This window comes from Crinia signifera, chromosome 9 (genome assembly GCF_055691185.1).
Source record: "Crinia signifera chromosome 9, ASM5569118v1, whole genome shotgun sequence".
In the NCBI taxonomy this organism is placed as follows: Eukaryota; Metazoa; Chordata; class Amphibia; order Anura; family Myobatrachidae; genus Crinia; species Crinia signifera.
In genome coordinates this window covers 167,624,073-167,647,681 of record NC_139225.1, presented here as the reverse complement: position 1 = coordinate 167,647,681, position 23,609 = coordinate 167,624,073, and the positions used below count along the sequence as shown (strand labels likewise).

The 23,609-nt window shown below is 46.8% G+C and overlaps 2 protein-coding genes across 2 annotated transcripts in view; one reads left to right on the top strand and one right to left on the bottom strand.

The window, feature by feature from the left end:
- Positions 1 to 19,875, bottom strand: part of SYMPK (symplekin scaffold protein) — an 87,449-nt gene extending 67,574 nt beyond the window's left edge. The window contains exons 1-5 of the mRNA XM_083160422.1: positions 19,770 to 19,875; positions 10,162 to 10,238; positions 9,827 to 9,892; positions 9,695 to 9,748; positions 9,492 to 9,565 (exon numbers count right to left, since the gene is read on the bottom strand). Of these exons, the coding sequence (XP_083016548.1) occupies positions 9,492 to 9,565; positions 9,695 to 9,748; positions 9,827 to 9,892; positions 10,162 to 10,236 (269 nt within the window). The 5' untranslated portion in view covers positions 10,237 to 10,238; positions 19,770 to 19,875. The remainder of the gene's footprint in view (positions 1 to 9,491; positions 9,566 to 9,694; positions 9,749 to 9,826; positions 9,893 to 10,161; positions 10,239 to 19,769) is intronic.
- LOC146036423 (uncharacterized) lies at positions 233 to 4,017 on the top strand. The gene is made up of 2 exons (XM_083160421.1): positions 233 to 929; positions 1,782 to 4,017. The coding sequence occupies exons 1-2, from the start codon at positions 465 to 467 to the stop codon at positions 2,352 to 2,354; spliced, it is 1,038 nt and encodes a 345-aa protein (XP_083016547.1). The 5' UTR covers positions 233 to 464; the 3' UTR covers positions 2,355 to 4,017.
- Positions 19,876 to 23,609: the final 3,734 nt, after the last annotated feature.

Sequence of the window (23,609 nt, the reverse complement as noted above, 5' to 3'; positions counted from 1 at the left end):
GTGTGTGTGTGTGTTTGTGTATATATAGATATATATACATAAACCATTGTCCACCATTGCAGTATTCCATGCACTCCTCTCTGCTAGGCCCCATTCACCTGTGTGTGTGTGTGTGTTTGTGTATATATAGATATATATACATAAACCATTGTCCACCATTGCAGTATTCCATGCACTCCTCTCTGCTAGGCCCCATTCACCTGTGTGTGTGTGTTTGTGTATATATAGATATATATACATAAACCATTGTCCACCATTGCAGTATTCCATGCACTCCTCTCTGCTAGGCCCCATTCACCTGTGTGTGTGAATAGCAATCTGCACAATAAAATGTATAGTGGTTTTCATAAAAGTTTATTAACATTTTAAATACTTAAAACATAAGAACTAGGTAACTGGTGTAACTATAAAAATTTAAATATGAAACAAAACATGGGTATAACTATAACTATAAAAATTTAAATATGAAACAAAACAAACAACTAAAATGGTTTTATCTTTTTACAGTCCCAATGTCCAACGCAAAGGAACAAGAGTTTTTGGAAGGGTTTATTGAAAAATATCGTACACACGAATGCCTGTGGAGAACCAAATCCAAGGAGTATTCAAACAAAATGAAAAGAAACCAAGCCTTGGAGGAGTTGGCACGCTACAGTCTTCCATTTCATCCAGAGGCCAATGTTGAATGGGTGAGGAAACGCATCCAGAATATGCGCACGGTGTTCTTAAAGGAACACAAGAAGATGGAGGCTGCAAAGAAGTCTGGTGCTGGAGTCGACGAGATGTATCAAACATCGCTCTGGTACTATGACCGGTTGACATTCACCCTCAGCCAGGAGTCGATGAGGACAGGAGTAGTCCTTATGGTAGAACATGAAAACCAAGAAGTCACGGCGCAGGAGGAGGAGGAGAATTCGCAGTCTGCATCGGTGAGTCTATTTTTTTGGCTATCTAATTGATTCCTCCTGCCAATCCACAGCGCCCTCCCCATTAAAGTAGGCCATGTACTCTTCCCTCACCTGTTTGGCTCGTGCACTCCCTGTGTAGCGTTGTGTTGGGGTTTGCAAGGAGGATATCTGCACTACCTCCTCTGGCAGTTCTTGGTCTTCTTGGAGTGCTGTGCCTGTAGCCCTTTGCTGTGTGGCTTTTCTGCGGAGCAAATTGTGCAGGACACAGCACGCCGTGACAACCCAGTCAATTTTGTCCACCCTCAGGTTAATGGCAGTGTGGAAAATGCGAAACCGGCTTGCCAGGATGCCAAAAGCATTTTCCACAACACGCCGTGCCCTGGATAGCCTGTAGTTAAAGATCCTTTTGTCATGGTTCAACCCCCTTTGCGCATATGGCTTCATGACATGCTCGTGCAGGCCAAAAGCCTCGTCAGCCACAAAAACAAAGTTAAGCCCCTGTTTAGTTTCCTGGACAGACGGCAAGTGAAGGGTGTTCGCTATGAGCCTTTCGTAGAACTTTGTGTCCTTGAAAGTGCCACCATCCGATGCACGGCCATTCCTTCCTACATCCAGGAAGATAAACTCATAGTTCGCATTAACAACAGCCATTAGTACAATGCTAAAATAGCCCTTGTAATTAAAATAGTAGGAACCACTATTGATAGGCTGGGCTATGCGGACATGTTTGCCATCAATGGCTCCACCGCAATTTGGGAAGTTCCATCGCTGTTCAAACTCCTCTGCGATGACTTTCCATTCATTCACGCTGGTAGGGAACTGAAATTAGAAGTAAATAGAATTGATTAGTAAACATGTTCAATTTTTTTACAGCTTGGTGACTACCCACCTGCAACCCCAGACCTATCTGTCCTATCTGAGAATGCATGCACATCGAACGAAGTTCCTACTCCGGCACGCACTCCGCCACCCACCCTGGAACCCACTCCACCACTCCCCCGTGCCAAAAAAATGCGTGGCAAAGAAAAAAAAGGAGAAGCAGCGGCACATGAAGAATTTATGATGCGGGCACATCAAGTCCTGCAAAGAAACCCGGACAAACATGACAACTACTTCACTTATGTGGCAGAGTGTGTTCGCAACATGGCTCCTAACCAGCAACTTACTTTTGAAAAGTTATGCATGGAGTTGGTGTATAATGGCAGTTTAGGGTATCTCAACAGTGGCACTAAAATAGTTGGCATTGGTAGTGCACCAGACACACCACTGTCATTAGAATCACCAGTGCCTACTCCGCCTGCCACCGTAGCAGGCCAGTCGAGCACAATTCCAACACATACCCAGTCAACACCTACACAGCCTTCTCAACCCCCCCAGTACCGTCAATTCTACAGTTCTTTACTGATAGAAGATCCAGAGTGTCCTGTTTTTGAGGATCTGTCTTAAAAAATAGGCTACTTTATCATTTACCATCGACATGGTCTCAGCTGCAGGTATGTGATGGCCACTGCTCACATGGCGTATGGCGCACATCAATGGGGCCGGGACCATTGCATCTGCGCCATGCGCCATGTGGGCCGCAGCCTTTACATATCTGCAGCAGACATCCTCTGCCACACAAGGGCCACAGTGTGTATTTTTGTTTATTTATATGCTGCTACCTGTACCTGCATTACCAGAGGGAGAACAGGATTCTCCTCAATCTGGATAGCAAACTCCATTTATTGTCCTTTTGTCTTTGCCAATAGTATGGGGTACTGTGCGGCAGACATGGTCTCAGCTGCAGGTATGTGATGGCCACTGCTCACATGGCGTATGGCGCACATCAATGGGGCCGGGACCATTGCATCTGCGCCATGCGCCATGTGGGCCGCAGCCTTTACATATCTGCAGCAGACATCCTCTGCCGCACAGTACCTATCCCTACTGTTGTAAGGGCATGTTCCAGAAGTTACCAGAGTGTGTTTTTTTTGTTTATTTATATGCTGCTACCTGTACCTGCATTACCAGAGGGAGAACAGAATTCTCCTCAATCTGGATAGCAAACTCCATTTATTGCCCTTTTGTCTTTGCCAATAGTATGGGGTACTGTGCGGCAGACATGGTCTCAGCTGCAGGTATGTGATGGCCACTGCTCACATGGCGTATGGCGCACATCAATGGGGCCGGGACCATTGCATCTGCGCCATGCGCCATGTGGGCCGCAGCCTTTACATATCTGCAGCAGACATCCTCTGCCGCACAGTACCTTATCCCTACTGTTGTAAGGGCCTGTTTCAGAAGTTACCAGAGTGTCTTTTTTTTCTTTTTATATGCTGCTACCTGTACCTGCATTACCAGAGGGAGAACAGGATTCTCCTCAATCTGGATAGCAAACTCCATTTATTACCCTTTTGTCTTTGCCAATAGTATGGGGTACTGTGCGGCAGACATGGTCTCAGCTGCAGGTATGTGATGGCCACTGCTCACATGGCGTATGGCGCACATCAATGGGGCCGGGACCATTGCATCTGCGCCATGCGCTATGTGGGCCGCAGCCTTTACTTATCTGCGGCAGACATCCTCTGCCACACAGTAGCCCGTACTTAGTGGGAAAGTTTAAACTGGGTCATACATACTTAAATCTTTATATATAGTGTGTGTTTTTGTACAATATCTTTTATATATGGTATTATAATATATTTGTGTTGACACAATCTATTTACTATTTTACATGTTTTAACCATGAAAGGCCTAAAAAACCTGTTTCTGTCCTAGGCCTAAATTATAAATAAAAATATTTTGTTTGCACAATAAAGTGTACAGTGTATATTTCATCTTACCTTGCAATACTGGTACTGCAGCACCTTCACAATGGCTTTGCAGGTCTCCGGGATGATGAGGCCCAAAGCTTGCGGGGAGATGAGGGATCCAAACTTTAGGTCAGCAAGAGACCGTCCTGTCGCCAGAAACCTCAGGGTCACCACCAGCCGTTCCTCAGCAGGGATAGCCATGCGATACTTGGTATCCTGCTTCTCGATGTGGGGAGTCACCAGACGCAGCAATTCCTGGAATGTGGCATCATCCATCCTCAAGAAGTTACGAAAATCGTCTGGGTTATTCTCCCTGATGTCCCTGAGCAGTGGCATGTGCGAACGAGTCTGACGCTGAAGTAGCCACTGCTTTGTCCAGCATGATCTTTCTCTCCTGCGCTGGGCTCTCTGACGCCTGAGCTTCAAAACTGCATAATAGAGCAGGTACTGTTGCTGGTGACTACCCATCACTGCATTCTCCATAGTGCAGGGTTAAAAGACACTTTGTAATGGCAGGCAAAACAAAGTAATGTGTAAATAGCTATGTCCAGCGTTCAGCAGGTATAAACCAAGCCTCACTAGTAACAAAGCAGAAATACACTGGTTTAAAATGGCTGCTGCTATTCCTATCCCCCTCTGCTAGTCCTCCCCCCTCTGCTAGTCCAGCCCCGTCATTCAAATTTCAAAGGCCCATCTGACGACGGTCGCATGTGTTCTTGCAAAAAAAACAAAAACCAGCGATCCGACCGTCTTAACGACCATCGCGGGCGCATCGGGATCGGATCTAGATCGTTCCGCAAAAAAACACAATTTTTGCTAATCGTTTGCTGGGGACTGCCTGGGAGCTCCCGGGAAGTCCAAGGGAAATCGTTCCATGGTCGTCTATCGGTCGTGAACGACGGTGGTCGTCCTGGTGTGTACCCTACATTAGGGACAACCTTAATGCCTGGGAAAGGAAAGCCCTTGTCGGTCTCACTGGGGACAGTTCCATTGTCTTCAGGGAGGCCGACAAGGGCGGAGGTATAGTTATACAGGACCGCACTGATTATGTCAGTGAGGCCCTGAGGCAGCTGTCAAATACTTCATTTTATGTGGTACTTCAAAATAATCCCACCAATTCTTTCACTGTAGCTCTTAAGGAACTTCTTGATAAAGCAGTTTTGGAGTCTGTCATTTCCAAAGATGAATATTACTTTTTGTTTAATCCACATCCCTCCACTCCCATTTTTTACCACCTCCCCAAAATTCACAAACACCTCACTTCACCACCTGGTCGTCCTATTATTTCAGGGGTTCACTCCCTCACCTCTAATTTGTCACAGTTTGTTGATTCTTATTTACAGCCACGGGTGTCCACCCTCAGATCACACATCAAGGACACTACCCATTTTTTGCAATTAATCAAAAATATTCAATGGAAGAACACTTATCATTTTTTAACACTTGATGTTGAGAGTCTTTACTCCAACATACCCCATGAATTGGGGGTTCAAATTATTCAGAAAAGACTTTTTGCTGATGGTGATCTGACGGTGGAACTTTGTCACTTTATCACTGATGCTATTTCTTTTATTCTTAAACACAATTATTTTTTATTCCAGGACACATTTTACTTACAGGTGATGGGGACGGCCATGGGGACCAGATTCGCGCCAAGTTACGCCAACCTCTATATGAGTGAGGTTGAGGACCAATTCATTTGGGATTCCATCTATGGCGCGAATCTGGTACTCTATGGCCGTTATATAGATGATCTTATTTTCATTTGGGATGGGGATGTCACTTCTATCACTTCTTTTGTGTCACATCTTAATTCTAATCCCTTCAATTTAAAATTCACACACTCCTTTCACCCTTCCACCATTAATTTTCTAGATATCACCCTTCAGGCCACCGACGGACTTATCCAGACCAGTAATTATCAAAAAACTGTTAACACCAATTCTTATCTTAATTTCAAAAGTGCCCACTATCCCCCCTGGATTAAAAACATCCCCAGGGGGCAGATGTTGCGTCTTAGACGTAATTGTTCCCAACTGGAAACTTTTGACCAACAGGCTACCAATCTCATGAAATCCTTTCAGGATTGTGGATATCCTGAAAGCTTAGTCAAAGAAGCCTATGAAGCCAGTAGAGTACGGGATAGGGATTCCCTTCTCTGCGATAGGCCATCAAATAGAAAAAACACTGAAGTCCCCAAAGACATCCCCAATAATATATCTTTCATCTCCACCTTCAATAAGGACTATATGGACATACGGAAAATTATTAACAAAAATCATTTTATCCTTAAACAAGACCCAATGTTGAGAGACGTATTACCCTCACGTCCCTCCTTCATCTTTCGAAAAAATAAATCATTAAAAAATCTCCTTGCCCCCAGCTGTCTCCGTGATCCTCCGACCAATAATAAGAAATTGATAACCAATAACTGGCTACCTCCAAAACCAGTTGGCTGCCACAGATGTGGCAGAACACAATGTATAACCTGCAATTATATCCTAAATAAAACCTTAGTGGTAAATACATCCATTGACACCATGAAAGTTCGTGGTTTTATTAACTGCAATACTCCTTTCACCATATACCTGTTAAGATGTACTTGTGATTTGAAATATGTGGGCCGTACCACACGCCCCCTGAGGACCCGCTTCCTCGAACATCGAAGAAACATCCTCAAGGGTTCCTTGTTACATAGCGTCTCCCGACATTTTTCTGAGTGTCATAATAAGGACCCAAAGGACCTCTCTCTGACCGGTTTGGAACATATACCCCCGACAAAAAGAGGCGGGGATAGGTTCCGCACTCTATGTAGGCAAGAAATTTTCTGGACCTTCAAAATGGATTGTCTATTCCCTAAAGGTCTTAATGAAGCCATGGAACTGAATATTGTACTCTGATACATCTCTCTCTCTGCTCTCTTTCCTTATACCCTATTTTTTATTTACTTTTTTCTGATTTATCTGGATGGCTATAAATAATATATTGACTTTGTATATAAATGTGAATTAAAAAATACATATTTTTATATTTTGACGATTTAATGACAAAGTATCAGCCAAAAATATTATATATAAAAAATATTATATGACCTAATTCTTTTTTGACTGCAGCCACCTTGTGTTATAAATTAATTTTATTTTTGCTGCAATATCATTATTGATAAATCTGCGTTATCTATGATATGAACGTTTTTTCATGCTGTGATTGTTATTATTATTATTTATCACTGATGTTATTATTATTTTCATTTGGTTTCCACCTATATCATTTATGGGTGTAATGACCCAGATTAACCCTCATCATGTCTTAATTCTTTAAAGATTGCTATTATAATTTTATATATCCACTAATGTCAGTATGTGGGATTTACAAGGTCACATGATCGCTTGTTTAACCAATCTAGATCCCCCTCTTATTAAAGGATTCAAGGTCCCCTTGACAACCCAGATACACTGGGCTGTTATCACGTGATTACTATTAACACAACCCCCTGTGCCTTATTCATTCACATCCTAAGTCCGGAACTATTGTATAGGTGATCACTGTGTGTGGGGAGACATTTCCCATACGCACATCGTCACCAGCTAACTCCGTGCGCGGGGGGGACATCTTCCGGATGCACATTTAACTCTGTTTCCTGCTGTCCGCCCTTACCTTGTGGCGTAACAGCAGTAGGAAACATATTCATGATGAACGGGGTACAGCGCTTATTGCTGTCCCCGCTGTCCTCCGTTCACTTCCGGTGTGACAGTGGAAGTAGTCACATCCGGACATTTGGAACGCATATGCGTTCCAACAGCTGCCGATCAGCGCTGTTTTAGCCCTTATACAGGTATTATTTTGTCTTAATTTCTTCCAAGGTTATTTTCAGCATTTATCCTTTTCCCCCCTTTACATTCTAGATTAAAATTATGTTTCTGCTCCATGTATAATCGATCTCCCACGCGATCATGTGACTCTGTTCACCCCTGGTTCATTATTATTCATGTCTTATTTTTCCCTGTTTTCCATTAATTTTATACAAATATATATGTGATATGAATTATAAAGTACGTCTGTCCCCTATTAGTATTTATTTTTGTGAATATTATGCTTGCTTCATATGATTGTTTTATTGTTTGATGCACACACCTGCAATCTATTGGCTCATTAAAGGGGTATTTATACCCATACCCCAGTCACTGCCAGATACCTTTGATAAAGCTGCAGTTGGCAGTGAAACGCGTCAGGCAGACCTCCGATTCTTCACTCCAAGTGTGGGATACTGTACCCAGATTGAATTTCCCACCGGTACACTTTGATCCACGGATTCACCTGTTCAAAATACCCTTCTCATCACCCCAGTCTTTCTATTGTGTTTGGTGGCTACGGTCTCTCCTGGAACACCCAGCGGCATAATTCCAGCTTGCCATCTCCAAAAAGGAGGACATTGCTTCATCCACCGATACCACCTTTTCGAGTTTTTTCTGTCGACTCTCTGGCGGACACCGCTCACTGAAAAAGTGTTGGGGTATTCCATCCCCCCCCCCAAAATACCATCAAAAATCTACAGGGGGCTACATCGTTAGCGGAAGCCAATCGACAGCACTCTCCAAAAATCATCTCTTACCCGGGTGAGGATTCCAACTTCCACCCGTGGCCGCATTACAGATCGTCCACCAAATGGTAATGTGCACTTGCCTATAATCAACATTTCACTCCCTTCCCCATTTCCATATCATCACATGATCTACATCCCCTGTCCTATTCTGGACTCTATACAGTCACACTCACCCCAGCTTGTGATGTGAAGAATCAATTTTTATGGTACCTATATTGTTCTTATTGTGTATTTTTGTAATTTTTGTACTTCATTATATGTTTTTTAATATTATCAAGTAAAATATTACTACATTGTTACTTGGTGTGTGTCACCTAATTTAGCGCTGCTCACACGCCTTGGCGTGATTGGTTTTGTGTTCTTTTGCGGTGGGGACTGACTATCCCCCCTTGAGCAGCAGCTTACACCCTGTAAAACACCCCCTGTTAAGCGCCTGTTATTTTCCCTTGGCTTTTGGCCCTGGGAATTTTCTTGTTTCCTGCACTAGGATTACGCCCATTAAACATGGTCATACTCTGCTATGCCCATTACATATTCTGTCGTAATGACAATTACACATTATGGCACACACTGTAATACCTCTTACACATTATACCTCCTCCCGCACCCATGCACACACACAGCATCTCCCCCAGCAACCATATACACACACACACCTAGCAACCCCCCTATCGCGCACAGCACCTCCTCCCGCACCCATACACAAGCGGCACCTCCCCCCAGCACCCATACACCTTTATATTCACACGGTACCTCCACACGCACCCATACCTCCGCATACATACATACATACATACGGCAAGCAACAGGGGGGGGGGTCAAGTGAGGCGGGCCACAGATCTTCCATGCCCTGCCAGGGCCATCTTAGCATAAGGGCTTGAAGGGCAGTTGCCCTGGGGCACCAAAATGCTAGGGGCCCAAAGCAACCCACATGCACCACACACAAGGCACCTCCCCGCACGCACACATAATATACACACACGACGCCCCGCGCGCACCACACACACTCACGGCACCTCCGCGTGCACGCACGGCACCTCTTTACGCGCAGCATACACACACGTGACACCTCCCGACATGCACCACATACACTGCCCCTATATTATACATATAATATATAGAATATACACACACGCGCACTGATATATATAGATAATTATACATATATATGGGCACACGGTAACTTACCATGCCTCTTCTATGAAATTGACAACAAATTTCCGAACTTCTACAGATTTATCGGCCTGGAAAGCGATGATCTCCTGCAGGGAAGGATTGTGGGGTTACACAGAGGATACAATATGTGCTAACCGTATACACCACAACACAGCCACACCACAACGCACCACAACACAGCCACACCACACCACAGCCACACCACACCCACTCACATCCAGGAAGTTATCCAGCAGCGTCGGGTCCTTGTTTATTATAAGCTCCTGAACCTGCCAATGAGGAGAAGAAAGGTGAGATACACCAAGGAGTGGGCAGAAATCCACCCCACGTGTATGATGGGCACCCACCTGTTTCAGCATGGTAATCTTGGAGTCATTTGTGGCGAGAGCCGCCGTGTTCAGCAGTTCCACCACCTGAAATGATGTAAGCAGACAATAACACAATGTACCTACCCCTGAGGAGATATGGGGCAAACAGACCCTGGACAGGGGGTAAGTACCAGAGAGGACACCTCTCAATCCTTCATACCACCTGCAGCAACATAGCAACCGGGAAAAGGACTGGAGCAAACCACCCGGAACCGACTGGACCAGGTGCAGGATAACGTCTCCCGAACGATGGAAATGCCCCCCTTACACCAGCCACGTTCTGACAATATCCTCCCCCACACCTTTATGCTTACCTTCTCAGAGGTGGACATGACCTCAGATACTCCCTCGTCTTGAGAGTAAAACTGAGACGCCATATTGACCGCCATGTCTAAAATAAAGAGATGGATATTAGATATACTTCAAATCATTCTGGGAAACACAGGCACCAGGGTAAGGACAGGGCTAGTGCGGCGATTCCCGTATATACCCGGTTATGGTTACCCTAAGATCATGTGATCTATATACTAAGGTGCCCGTGCTCTCTAACCTATGTGGGTAAGACCACCTGCCCATTTAGGCAACGCATGGCCAACCACAGGTCATCAATGTCGACTGCATTACAAACAGGCATAACAGATAAAGCAGTGGCCGAGCATTCCCCATCAGAGAAATACCCTCTATCTTTATTGCGATGTAGGATCATCGATAGGATTCCGCCCTTGTCTAGAGGTGGTAATAGGGCAATACTGCTTCTACGACGCGAGGCAATGCGGATCTATAAACTGGACACTATTTGGCCACGTGGTCTCAATGACTCAATCCATTACAACATCTTCGTGGATGACTAGCTCCAACATCTTGATTGTTTGTTCCCCATAGGATATTCGCTTGCGGTACAGCTTGCGGTCATTCCTAGATATAACCGATGCCATGATAATATATGGCTAAACCCTATGGTTGCCACACAAATTATTTGGCCAAATATGCCTTAGGTCGATGTTATAATTTAGTACATTTAAGTTTCCTTTTATATCGTTTTTCACATTTTTTTATTTTTTTTTTGCACTACTTTTCACTGAACGCTAATCAGGTCTCATAAATGTCAATATGCAATACCATGACCCCATAAGTTATTAATAGGACATACACTATTCCTCTATTGAGGTATTTTAATACCTGTTTTGCCCAACACTGTGTAGGCGGAGCCATAATATTAAATAATAACAGTCCCGATCACACAGAGGAACGATAAACTCGTTCCAAACAGCGGACTGAACTCTGTCAGGACACTTCCTGGTTCTGGCCGTCACATGGTCCCAGCTCAGCTCCCAGATTGCGTGTCAGGCCCGACCAGGTACTTCCTGGATCGGATATACGAGTGCACACTTCCTGCCTGTGTTTCTAAGCTACCTAGCAGAGGAGCATATTACAGTTACACGCCGCCTCACAACATCCGCTGGCATGCGATTCAATGGTGCGTGTCAGCGTCTACAGGGTGCCCGCAGAGTATAACTACATCTTAGAGGTAATTTATGCATTGTTAAGCTTAACATTGTATTAGATTGTATTGATACACACGTCTTATGTGCATATATTTAAGCTGCTAGCTGATTCCCAGCCTAATAATTGATGCTGCTATATCGATTTGGTTATTGAGCCTATAATGTTTAATGAGAACAACTTCTGGGTCATGGTGTGCATAGATATCGATGCATTGCTGTATACAAAGGTCCTAGAGGTCCTACAGGACTTTCATCGGGCTGCTCCCATCCTATAGAATGCCCTTCCACGCACAGTAAGACTCTCCGCTAGCCTCCAAACTTTCAAGCGTTCCCTGAAAACTCACCTCTTCAGGCAAGCCTATCATATTTATATACCACACCCATAACCCTCTGAGGCACTTATGTATTATATAGCTTCCCTTCTGGACTTGTAACTTGGTGGGACTGCTATGCTATTACTGGTGCCTGTCCTTGTGTTTCCTCCTATATCCCTATAGATTGTAAGCTTGCAGCAGGGCCCTCCTACCTCCAAGTCTGTCTGTTACCCAGTTTGTTTTATCACTGTCTACTATTGTAAAGCGCAACGGAATCTGCTGTGCTATATAAGACACTAACGGAATCTGCTGCGCTATATAAGACACTAACGGAATCTGCTGCGCTATATAAGACACTGTAACGGAATCTGCTGCGCTATATAAGACGCTGTAACGGAATCTGCTGTGCTATATAAGACACTGTAACGGAATCTGCTGCGCTATATAAGACGCTATAACGGAATCTGCTGCGCTATATAAGACACTAACGGAATCTGCTGTGCTATATAACACACTGTAACAGAATCTGCTGCGCTATATAAGACGCTGTAATGGAATCTGCTGCGCTATATAAGACACTAACGGAATCTGCTGTGCTATATAACACACTGTAACAGAATCTGCTGTGCTATATAACACACTGTAACAGAATCTGCTGCGCTATATAAGACGCTGTAACGGAATCTGCTGAGCTATATAAGAAACTGTAACAGAATCTGCTGCGCTATATAAGACACTGTAACGGAATCTGCTGCGCTATATAAGACACTGTAACGGAATCTGCTGCGCTATATAAGACGCTGTAACGGAATCTGCTGCACTATATAAGACGCTGTAACGGAATCTGCTGCACTATATAAGACACTAACGGAATCTGCTGCGCTATATAAGACACTAACGGAATCTGCTGCGCTATATAAGAACCTGTAACGGAATCTGCTGCGCTATATAAGACACTGTAACGGAATCTGCTGCGCTATATAAGACACTAACGGAATCTGCTGCGCTATATAAGACGCTATAACGGAATCTGCTGCACTATATAAGACACTAACGGAATCTGCTGCGCTATATGAGACACTGTAACGGAAACTGCTGCACTATATATGACACTGTAACGGATTCTGCTGCACTATATATGACACTGTAACGGAATCTGCTGCGCTATATAAGACACTGTAACGGAAACTGCTGCGCTATATAAGACGCTGTAACGGAATCTGCTGCGCTATATAACACACTGTAACGGAATCTGCTGCGCTATATAAGACGCTGTAACGGAATCTGCTGCGCTATATAAGACACTGTAACGGAATCTGCTGCGCTATATAAGACACTAACGGAATCTGCTGCACTATATAACACACTGTAACGGAATCTGCTGCGCTATATAAGAGCCTGTAACGGAATCTGCTGCGCTATATAAGAGGCTGTAACGGAATCTGCTGCGCTATATAAGACACTGTAACGGAATCTGCTGCGCTATATAAGTACCTGTAACGGAATCTGCTGCGCTATATAAGACACTGTAACGGAATCTGCTGCATTATATAAGACACTGTAACGGAATCTGCTGCGCTATATAAGACGCTATAACGGAATCTGCTGCGCTATATAAGACACTAACGGAATCTGCTACGCTATATAAGACACTAACGGAATCTGCTGCGCTATATAAGACACTGTAACAGAATCTGCTGCGCTATATAAGACAATGTAACAGAATCTGCTGCGCTATATAATACACTGTAACGGAATCTGCTGCGCTATATAAGACGCTGTAACGGAATCTGCTGCGCTATATAAGACACTAACGGAATCTGCTGCGCTATATAAGACACTAACGGAATCTGCTGCGCTATATAAGACACTAACGGAATCTGCTGCGCTATATAAGACACTAACGGAATCTGCTGCGCTATATAAGACGCTGTAACGGAATCTGCTGCGCTATATAAGACACTGTAACGGAATCTGCTGCACTATATAAGATGCTGTAACGGAATCTGCTGCACTATATATGACACTGTAACGGAATCTGCTGCGCTATATAAGACACTGTAACGGAATCTGCTGCGCTATATAAGACACTGTAACGGAATCTGCTGCGCTATATAAGACACTGTAACGGAATCTGCTGCGCTATATAAGACGCTGTAACGGGACCTGCCGCGCTATATAAGACACTGTAACGGAATCTGCTGCGCTATATAAGACGCTGTAACGGAATCTGCTGCGCTATATAAGACACTAACGGAATCTGCTGCGCTATATAAGACACTAACGGAATCTGCTGCGCTATATAAGACACTAACGGAATCTGCTGCGCTATATAAGACACTAACGGAATCTGCTGCGCTATATAAGACACTGTAACGGAATCTGCTGCGCTATATAAGACGCTGTAACGGAATCTGCTGCGCTATATAAGACACTAACGGAATCTGCTGCGCTATATAAGACACTAACGGAATCTGCTGCGCTATATAAGATGCTGTAAGGGAATCTGCTGCACTATATAAGACACTGTAACGGAATCTGCTGCGCTATATAAGACACTAACGGAATCTGCTGCGCTATATAAGACCCTGTAACGGAATCTGCTGCGCTATATAAGACCCTGTAACGGAATCTGCTGCGCTATATAAGACCCTGTAACGGAATCTGCTGCGCTATATAAGACACTGTAACTGAATCTGCTGCACTATATAAGACACTGTAACTGAATCTGCTGCGCTATATAAGACACTAACGGAATCTGCTGCGCTATATAAGACACTAACGGAATCTGCTGCACTATATAAGACACTAACTGAATCTGCTGCGCTATATAAGACACTAACGGAATCTGCTGCGCTATATAAGACACTAACGGAATCTGCTGCGCTATATAAGACACTAACGGAATCTGCTGCGCTATATAAGACACTAACGGAATCTGCTGCGCTATATAAGACGCTATAACGGAATCTGCTGCGCTATATAAGACACCAACGGAATCTGCTGCGCTATATAAGACGCTGTAACGGAATCTGCTGCGCTATATAAGACGCTGTAACGGAATCTGCTGCGCAATATAAGACACTGTAACGGAATCTGCTGCGCTATATAAGACACTGTAACGGAATCTGCTGCGCTATATAAGACACTGTAACGGAATCTGCTGCGCTATATAAGACGGAATCTGCTGCGCTATATAGGACACTGTAACGGAATCTGTTGCGCTATATAAGACACTGTAACGGAATCTGCTGCGCTATATAAGACGCTGTAACGGAATCTGCTGCGCTATATAAGATGGAATCTGCTGCGCTATATAGGACACTGTAAATAGAGGTGGACAGGAACGTCGACCCTCTTTATGTTTGCCATGCTGCCTGATAAATATACATGCCTTTGCTACAAGACTGGTGATTGTCTCAACTCAGTTTACATATTGCTATTGGAGTAACTGTTTGGTCCTCTATGGCAGGGTTGGGGAACCTTTTTTGTGTTCCAAGGGCCGTTTGTATGGGGAAAAAAATGCTTTGGAGGCCATATGTTTCTTACAAATTGTTGCAGCTGCAGCTGTCCCAAGCTCCGGCGGCTGCCGCTGATTAGGACTGACAGTCTCTAGCTGCAGCTGTCCCACACTCCGGCGGCTGCCGCTGAATAGGAATGACAGTCTCTAGCTGCAGCTGTCCCACGCTCCTGCGGCTGCCACTGAATAGGACTGACAATCTCTGGCTGCAGCTGTCCCACGCTCCGGCGGCTGCCACTGAATAGGACTGACAGTCTCTGGCTGCAGCTGTCCCACGCTCCGGCGGCTGCCGCTGAATAGGACTGACAGTCTCTAGCTGCAGCTGTCCCACGCTCCGGCGGCTGCCGCTGAATAGGACTGACAGTCTCTAGCTGCAGCTGTCCCACGCTCCGGCGGCTGCCGCTGATTAGGACTGACAGTCTCTGGCTGCAGCTGTCCCACGCTCCGGCGGCTGCCGCTGAATAGGACTGACAGTCTCTGGCTGCAGCCATCCCCCGCTCCGGCGGCTGCCGCTGATTAGGACTGACAGTCTCTGGCTGCAGCTGTCCCACGCTCCGGCGGCTGCCGCTTAATAGGACCGACAGTCTCCGGCTGCAGCCGTCCCCCGCTCCGGCGGCTGCCACTGAATAGGAATGACAGTCTCTAGCTGCAGCTGTCCCACGCTCCGGCGGCTGCCACTGAATAGGACCGACAGTCTCTAGCTGCAGCTGTCCCACGCTCCGGCGGCTGCCACTGAGTAGGAATGACAGTCTCTGGCTGCAGCTGTCCCAAGCTCCGGCGGCTGCCACTGAATAGGACCGACAGTCTCCGGCTGCAGCCGTCCCACGCTCCGGCGGCTGCCGCTGAATAGGACTGACAGTCTCCGGCTGCAGCCGTCCCCCGCTCTGGCGGCTGCCGCTGAATAGGACTGACAGTCTCTGGCTGCAGCCATCCCACACTCCGGCGGCTGCCACTGAATAGGACTGACAGTCTCTAGCTGCAGCTGTCCCACGCTCCGGCGGCTGCCGCTGAATAGGACTGACAGTCTCTAGCTGCAGCTGTCCCACACTCCGGCGGCTGCCGCTGAATAGGACCGACAGTCTCTAGCTGCAGCTGTCCCACACTCCGGCGGCTGCCGCTGAATAGGACTGACAGTCTCCGGCTGCTGCTGATTAAGAGGAATATCGCGAGAACTACCGACCTCTCATGAGAATTCCCCTCTACTTGACTCCCGGCAGAGCCCCACTAAGACCGGCTACGGGGACCGCATACGGCCCCCGGGCCTGAGGTTCCCCACCACTGCTATGGAGTGACACCCCAGCTATTGATCATTGATGATATGAGAGTGCCAGCTATCCGAAGAAAGAATGAATATGTATGTATGTATGTAGGTATGTAGGTAGGTAGGTATCCAGCTTGTTAGACCCCGAGGAAGATCCACCAACCTGTCCCCTAACTCTGTTGCCTCTGAACCGAGGCTTCGCCTATAACAGCCGCGTTCGAAGGAGCCGGGTAGTGCATCTCCAACCCTTGAGGAAGGACACGGAGACGGCAAGAGGAATTCTAACTACCCCCTGAATGGGCAGGCCAGGGGACCCCTCACAGGACGCTATCAGTGATGATGCACTGAGATGGTACTGCGTCAAGGGTGATAATTGCAACAATGCAAAGACGGTGGTATATAAATAAATGACAAAGGCAACAATGCTCAATTGATGGTACTAAAGAATCCAACAACCTCTTCCCCCAATTCCCTACACTGCAAGGGGCAAGCCCCAATTGCAGATACCCGCAAGGATACAGGAGTTACTGAAGGCAAGAGGATGGCAGGAATAATGCAGGCACTTAGCTGAAGCGGGGACTGGAACTCCGGAGCAAACAGGCTAAGGTAGTAAGGACCAGGAACACCACGTGGCTGCTGACGCAGGATCAAAGAAGCTATAACCGGCGTCTGTTCCCAGCAGACGCCGGCTATTTATTCAAAATTGCCGCCCTCTACGGCTGCTGACGTCAGCCGCACTGTAGACGCACGCCGGGCGGAAGTTCGGGGACGTTGCCGAGCAACACCCCGACGCCCGGCAGAAGGAAGCGAGAGAGCGGAAGCTCCGGGTGTAGCCTGCCAACGTCCCCGAAGCTCCCCGGCAGCACTGGGCCTGCCGCCCTTCCCAGACCTGCCAGCTGCAAAAGAGGATCAGGGACGGCGGTGGCTAACAGCTGCAGGTTACCCTGGCGTCACACAGAGGGTCCTGTTGCAATCAGAGAATGGTACATTCCGTTACAGCGTCTTATATAGCGCAGCAGATTCCAATACAGCGTCTTATATAGCGCAGCACATTCCGTTACAGCGTCTTATATAGCGCAGCAGGTTCCGTTACAATGTCTTATATAGCGCAGCAGATTCCGTTACAGCGTCTTATATAGCGCAGCAGATTCCATTACAGCGTCTTATATAGCGCAGCAGATTCCGTTACAGCGTCTTATATAGCGCAGCAGATTCCGTTACAGCGTCTTATATAGCGCAGCAGATTCCGTTACAGCGTCTTATATAGCGCAGCAGATTCCGTTACAGCGTCTTATATAGCGCAGCAGATTCCGTTACAGCGTCTTATATAGCGAGGCAGATTCCGTTACAGCGTCTTATATAACGCAGCAGATTCCGTTACAGGGTCTTATATAGCGCAGCAGATTCCGTTACAGTGTCTTATATAGCGCAGCAGATTTCGTTACAGCGTCTTATATAGCGCAGCAGATTCCGTTACAGCGTCTTATATAGCGCAGCAGATTCCGTTACAGCGTCTTATATAGCGCAGCAGATTCCGTTACAGCGTCTTATATAGCGCAGCAGATTCCGTTACAGCGTCTTATATAGCGCAGCAGATTCCGTTACAGCGTCTTATATAGCGCAGCAGATTCCGTTACAGCGTCTTATATAGCGCAGCAGATTCCGTTACAGCGTCTTATATAGCGCAGCAGATTCCGTTACAGTGTCTTATATAGCACAGCAGATTCCGTTACAGTGTCTTATATAGTGCAGCAGATTCCGTTACAGTGTCTTATATAGCGCAGCAGATTCCGTTACAGCGTCTTATATAGCGCAGCAGATTCCGTTACAGCGTCTTATATAGCGCAGCAGATTCCGTTACAGCGTCTTATATAGCGCAGCAGATTCCGTTACAGTGTCTTATATAGCACAGCAGATTCCGTTACAGTGTCTTATATAGTGCAGCAGATTCCGTTACAGTGTCTTATATAGCGCAGCAGATTCCGTTACAGTGTCTTATATAGCACATCAGATTCCGTTACAGTGTCTTATATAGCGCAGCAGATTCTGTTGCGCTTTACAATAGTAGACAGTGATAAAACAAACTGGGTAACAGACAGAATTGGGGGTGAGGGCCCTGCTGCAAGCTTACAATCTATAGGGACATAGGAGGGAAGCACAAGGACAGAAGAGAGACTCAGATCTTGTGCAGAGCGCAGTGGTCGAGATGGGAGATATTTTGGGGTATGGGCAAAATCCGGAATCGGATAAGACACCGGAATGCCGGACTGGACATCAAACTCTGCATTCCGGAGCTTGTAGTATCCGGTCCGGGGGTGTCCTGTCCGGGGGTGCTCCATCTGATGAGGCTGCTCTCGCACCTGTCACCTGGGAGAGGAGAGGGGGGAGAATACAGCCTCACCGCATGGTCCGGGGGTGTAATAAAAACTGGAACGGTCCAGACCACACGGGGAGGCTGTAATCTCCCCTTCCCCATGTCCCTGGTGTGAGCAATCACAGGCATCCCCCCGGACAAGACACCCCCCGCATGGGACACCCCTCGGACCAGACACTATAAGCTCCGGAATGCAATGAGTTTGATGTCTGGTCCGGCGTTCCGGTGTCTTATCCGGGTCCGGTTTTTACTTAGTCCCGATATTTTGTGATAAGTAAAGAGATATATGCTGGTGCAGTATGGGTAATAGCTTTATATAGCTGATGTGAATGTTCAACTATACGCTGTACAGCGCTGCGGAATCTGTGTGCACTATATAAGAAACTGTTAATAATTAAATATACGCGAGTAGAAGTGTTTTGTATTGAATACGGTAAGATACAGGCAACCAATGGAGGGACTGAGGGGCAGATTTATTAAGCTTGGTGAAGTGATAAACTGTCTGGCTTTTATCACTATCCAATCAGCTCCTACCTGTGAAGTTACAGGCTTGGTTTGAAAAATGACATGTAGGAGCTGATTGGCCGGTGATAAAAACCAGACCGTTTATCACTTCACAGAGCTTAATAAGTCTACCCCTGAGAGCGGACCAGCAGACGATGAGCGTGTTGCTAGGAGGATCAGCCTCGCAGCAGCATTCAGCATGGATTGCAGGTGAGAGTCTGTCCTTGGGAAGAGCAGGTCCATCAGCTATGGGGCCACTGCACCGGATATTACACAGGGACTCACAACGGGAGATCATATCAGGGGTCGTGCAGCCAATCAGCTTACAGCTATCATCTCATATACTAGTGTACAGCTAGTAGGTTGCTATGGGTTACATCTCCCCTGTACATCACCAGGGCACTGCTCCCCGTTATATTACATACAGGAGACATTACCACTCACCTGCGTCCTCTCTGCCCGGCTCTCACTGAGAGACACTCACAGTAGTGCCGCCATCTTGCTACAGGCCGAAGCACCGCCCCCTACATTACTCCACTTCCGCCAACCCCAGCCGCCGGCAGCCATCTTAGAAGTTCCTGCGTGAGTGACGCTAGAGAGAGGACCGCTCTCAGTGACTGCGCCATGCTGCTGTGTTACATTACAGTGAGGAGAGTTTGCTGTGAAGTGCCCCTCAGACATGGTAGTGCCTATATGCCCTTCGTGGTAAGGACCTGGTCCTTATGGTGAAGGGTAATTATCTAAATCCTTAGAGAACAGGCTATTTCCCCTTTACCGTAAGGACTGTTTTGCCCCTAGTGGTCGGATCCTGCAAACGAATGGGAAGGAGCCAGCTTTATAATGATAATGCTATTTTCCCATCACCATAAGGACCTTTATGGACCCATAGATGTTAGGTCCTTATGGTGAAGTGGAATACGCCAGCTTTATAATGATAATGCTATTTTCCCATCACCATAAGGACCTTTATGGACCCATAGATATTATGTCCTTATGGTGAAGTGGAATACGCCAGCTTTATAATGATAATGCTATTTTCCCATCACCATAAGGACCTTTCTGGACCCATAGACATTATGTCCTTATGGTGAAGTGGAATTGGCCAGCTTTATAATGATAATGCTATTTTATCTTCACCGTAAGGTCCTTTCTGGACCCATAGATGTTAGGTCCTTATGGTGAAGTGGAATTGGCTAGCTAGCTTTACCATACTTCCCAACTTTCAGGTATAGCAAGGCGGGACAATTAGCAGACGTGATTTACAGGGAAAGGGATGTGGCCTATAATTGCATCATCCGTGAGGTCACGCCCCCGCTTTGCTGCTGTGGGAGCATGGCCCAGAGGCTCTGCGAGCCTCAAGCCATGCCCCCAGCCCCTTTGGCTGCAGGAATATATGTGGGGTACCCTACAATGGGGGTACCCCTTTTTGTGCCATAGACCCACATTAGTAGCCAGCACTGCACCCAGGACTACAATCCCCGTCACTTCAGGAGTTAAGCTCCTGCATGGGTTGCTAAGCAACCACCCCATAATGTGCTGCCAACAGGGAGGACTTGAGGACCCAGCATTTACCTGCAGGTCCTTGAAAAGCGGCAAGTAAAAGGTCTCCTGCGATTGGTGGCCAGTGGGCGCAAAGAAAATGAAGGAAGAGCTGTCCAGCGAACAGTGAGACAAAAAAGTCGTGCCATATACAGTAGTTAATAATGGACAGGATTGTGTGGTGGGACGGTCATGTGTGGCGCTCTCTTTTATATATAAACCTTAAAAAAGTTACATGTGATTAATAATAATTTAATGTGTGTAAATATATTAATTCATTTGTCCTGCCCCAGCAAAACCCACCACAGAACGTAGGAAGAGCCCTCACCTCCACTCTGGCGTTTGTACGCCGGAGCTCTCCTGCCGCCGCCAGTCTCAGTCAGCATTGACCACAGGCGGCAGGCTCAGGGATGTTCGCGGCAGCTTAGGAGGACTCGGACGCCTGAACTACTGAGCGCTCCCGAGCCGCACCAAACATCCCGAGCCTGCCGCCTACGTCACTGCTGTATCTGGCGGCTGGGGAAGCTCCGGCGTACGATCGCCAGCGGAGGTGAGGGGGGGGGGATGGCAGTGGTGCTCCACTGGAGGCACCACTGACGCGCATCTACTGCATAGTAGTATGCCCATAAATTTTCCGGGACAGCCTGCTGCGGCAGCGCAGCTGATCCCGGAAAATTTCTGGTTAATAACATTTGCTGTGCAGCATACCATGCGAACTGCAGCCCGGTGGTGTGAGGCTCCCATTGTGCACGATATCCTTCAAATCATTCTTAAGGTGCCCATACACGGTACAATTATTGTATACAACTTGGACAAGATTGCATCGCATTGCATAGGTTTTGCAATGCAATGAGATCAGATCTAGAACAAAAAGTATGTGCAGCACTTTTTGAGCTGTGCGATGAGATGTGTGACGGGAATGCACATCTAATCGTACATAACAATTGTACCGTGTATGGGCACCTTTATTCTTTTTGTCATTCATTGTCACTGTTTATTGCATAATTCAGTATTTCTTCTAGCGGTGATCCGCAATTCTTTGCTGCACAATAAAATATCCTACCACCGTTCTCACATGTGGTGACAGTGTTGTCTGGGTGGATTTCATTTGTTGTGTTTGGGGGTTGCGTCCTTCTGGGATTCCTTGTACTTCTGCCCACAGAATTCAGGCGAGTGAAGCAGACAGGCCTCAGATCGCCAAGAGTAAGAAGGTCCCTGGTGAAAAAGATTCCGGCCACACATACACGCAGTTTGACAACATCACAGAGGCTGTGCGCAGCATCTATTTAGCACTGGTCAGCAACTGACAGGGGGACTTCCAACTGCCCCCCCCCCCCCCCTCCACCACCACCACCATGGGACAGTTGGGAGGTTACATAGTTACATAGTAGCTTATCCCTTGTTGTATAGTATGTTCTGATATTTTAAAGACAGATTGTTACTTACAGTATTCGTACCCGTGGATGTTTTTAACCAATAAATGTTTATCCAACCTTATTTTAAACGTATTTATAGTGTCTGCCGACACCACTTCTCCAGGAAGAGAGTTCCACAGTTTGACTGTTCTGACTGTAAATAATTTTTTTCTTCTAGATCAGGGGTGTCAAACACAAGGCCCGCGGGCCAAATCCGGCCCGCCAGACCTCTTCATGTGGCCCGCGCAGCCGCCGCCAGCCTTCACCTTTTATTCTCGATTTTTTTTTTAAACAAGAAAGCCGCCTCTTCAGCGCATGCGCGGCAGCCTACAAGCCAGAGAACGTCTGCCCTCTAGCGCAGTGCCGCCGGTCGTCAACCCCTCCTCCGCTCCCACCTGCTGTATAGGAGCCAGAGAGAGGAAAGAGCAGGTCCGTCGTGGTGAATGGTGCTGCTGCTGCTGCTGTGCACTCCAGGTCACTTACTGCTGAGTGTGCACTGCACAGTGACCGGGAGCATGCTGCCCCCCACTCCTGGATAGATAGTGCGAGAAGCGCTACTCACAGGAGGGAGGGGGAAATGCGCCTGTGTGAGAGCGCAGCTGTGTCCTTGGTGGTGGAGCAGCTCAGACTGGAGTGGACGCATCAGAGCGGGTAAGTTTCAAACTCTCTGCCTGTGTGTGTGTGTGTGTGTGCACTGGCACATTGCAGCCCATCATTAATTGCTGTGTCCCATGATAATAAGCAGGACATATGCCCTAAGACTGAGTGCTGCCCCCCTGTGCAGGCAGCGTGTGCCCAAATACACTGCAGTTCACAGCAATAGCAGGAGGGAAATGCTACTGCTGAGTTACAGTGGTATTATTTGGGACATACTTGTATGAAGGACACTATTATGATAATAAAGAGTGGACACATAGTCCTACAGATACAACCGGCCCTTTGAGGGTGACCAAACTGCTGATGCGGCCCCCCGATGCATTTGAGTTTGACACCCCTGTTCTAGATAAACAAAATCTTTTTTCTTCTAATCTAAACTCGTGCCCTCTCGTCCTAGATTCCTGCCTAGCAGAAAAAAGGGCGCTTGACAGTTCCTTATATTGGCCCCTGATATATTTGTACATGTTGAGCATGTCCCCCCTTAATCGTCTCTTCTCTAGTGTAAATAGTCCCAGCTTGCTTAATCTCTCCTCGTAGCTTAAAGTCTCCATTCCCCTAATAAGCTTTGTTGCTCTTCTTTGGATTTTTTCTACTTCTATGATGTCCTTTTTATAGTGCGGGGCCCAGAATTATACTCCGTATTCGAGGTGCGGTCTAACCAATGATTTGTACA

Excerpts from the sequence above, each read along its gene's own strand:
- LOC146036423 (XM_083160421.1), top strand. The coding sequence starts at position 465 with ATGAAACAAAACAAACAACTAAAATGGTTTTATCTTTTTACAGTCCCA. Across the intron at positions 930-1,781 it reads AGAATTCGCAGTCTGCATCG|CTTGGTGACTACCCACCTGC; the intron begins GTGAGTCTATTT and ends ATTTTTTTACAG.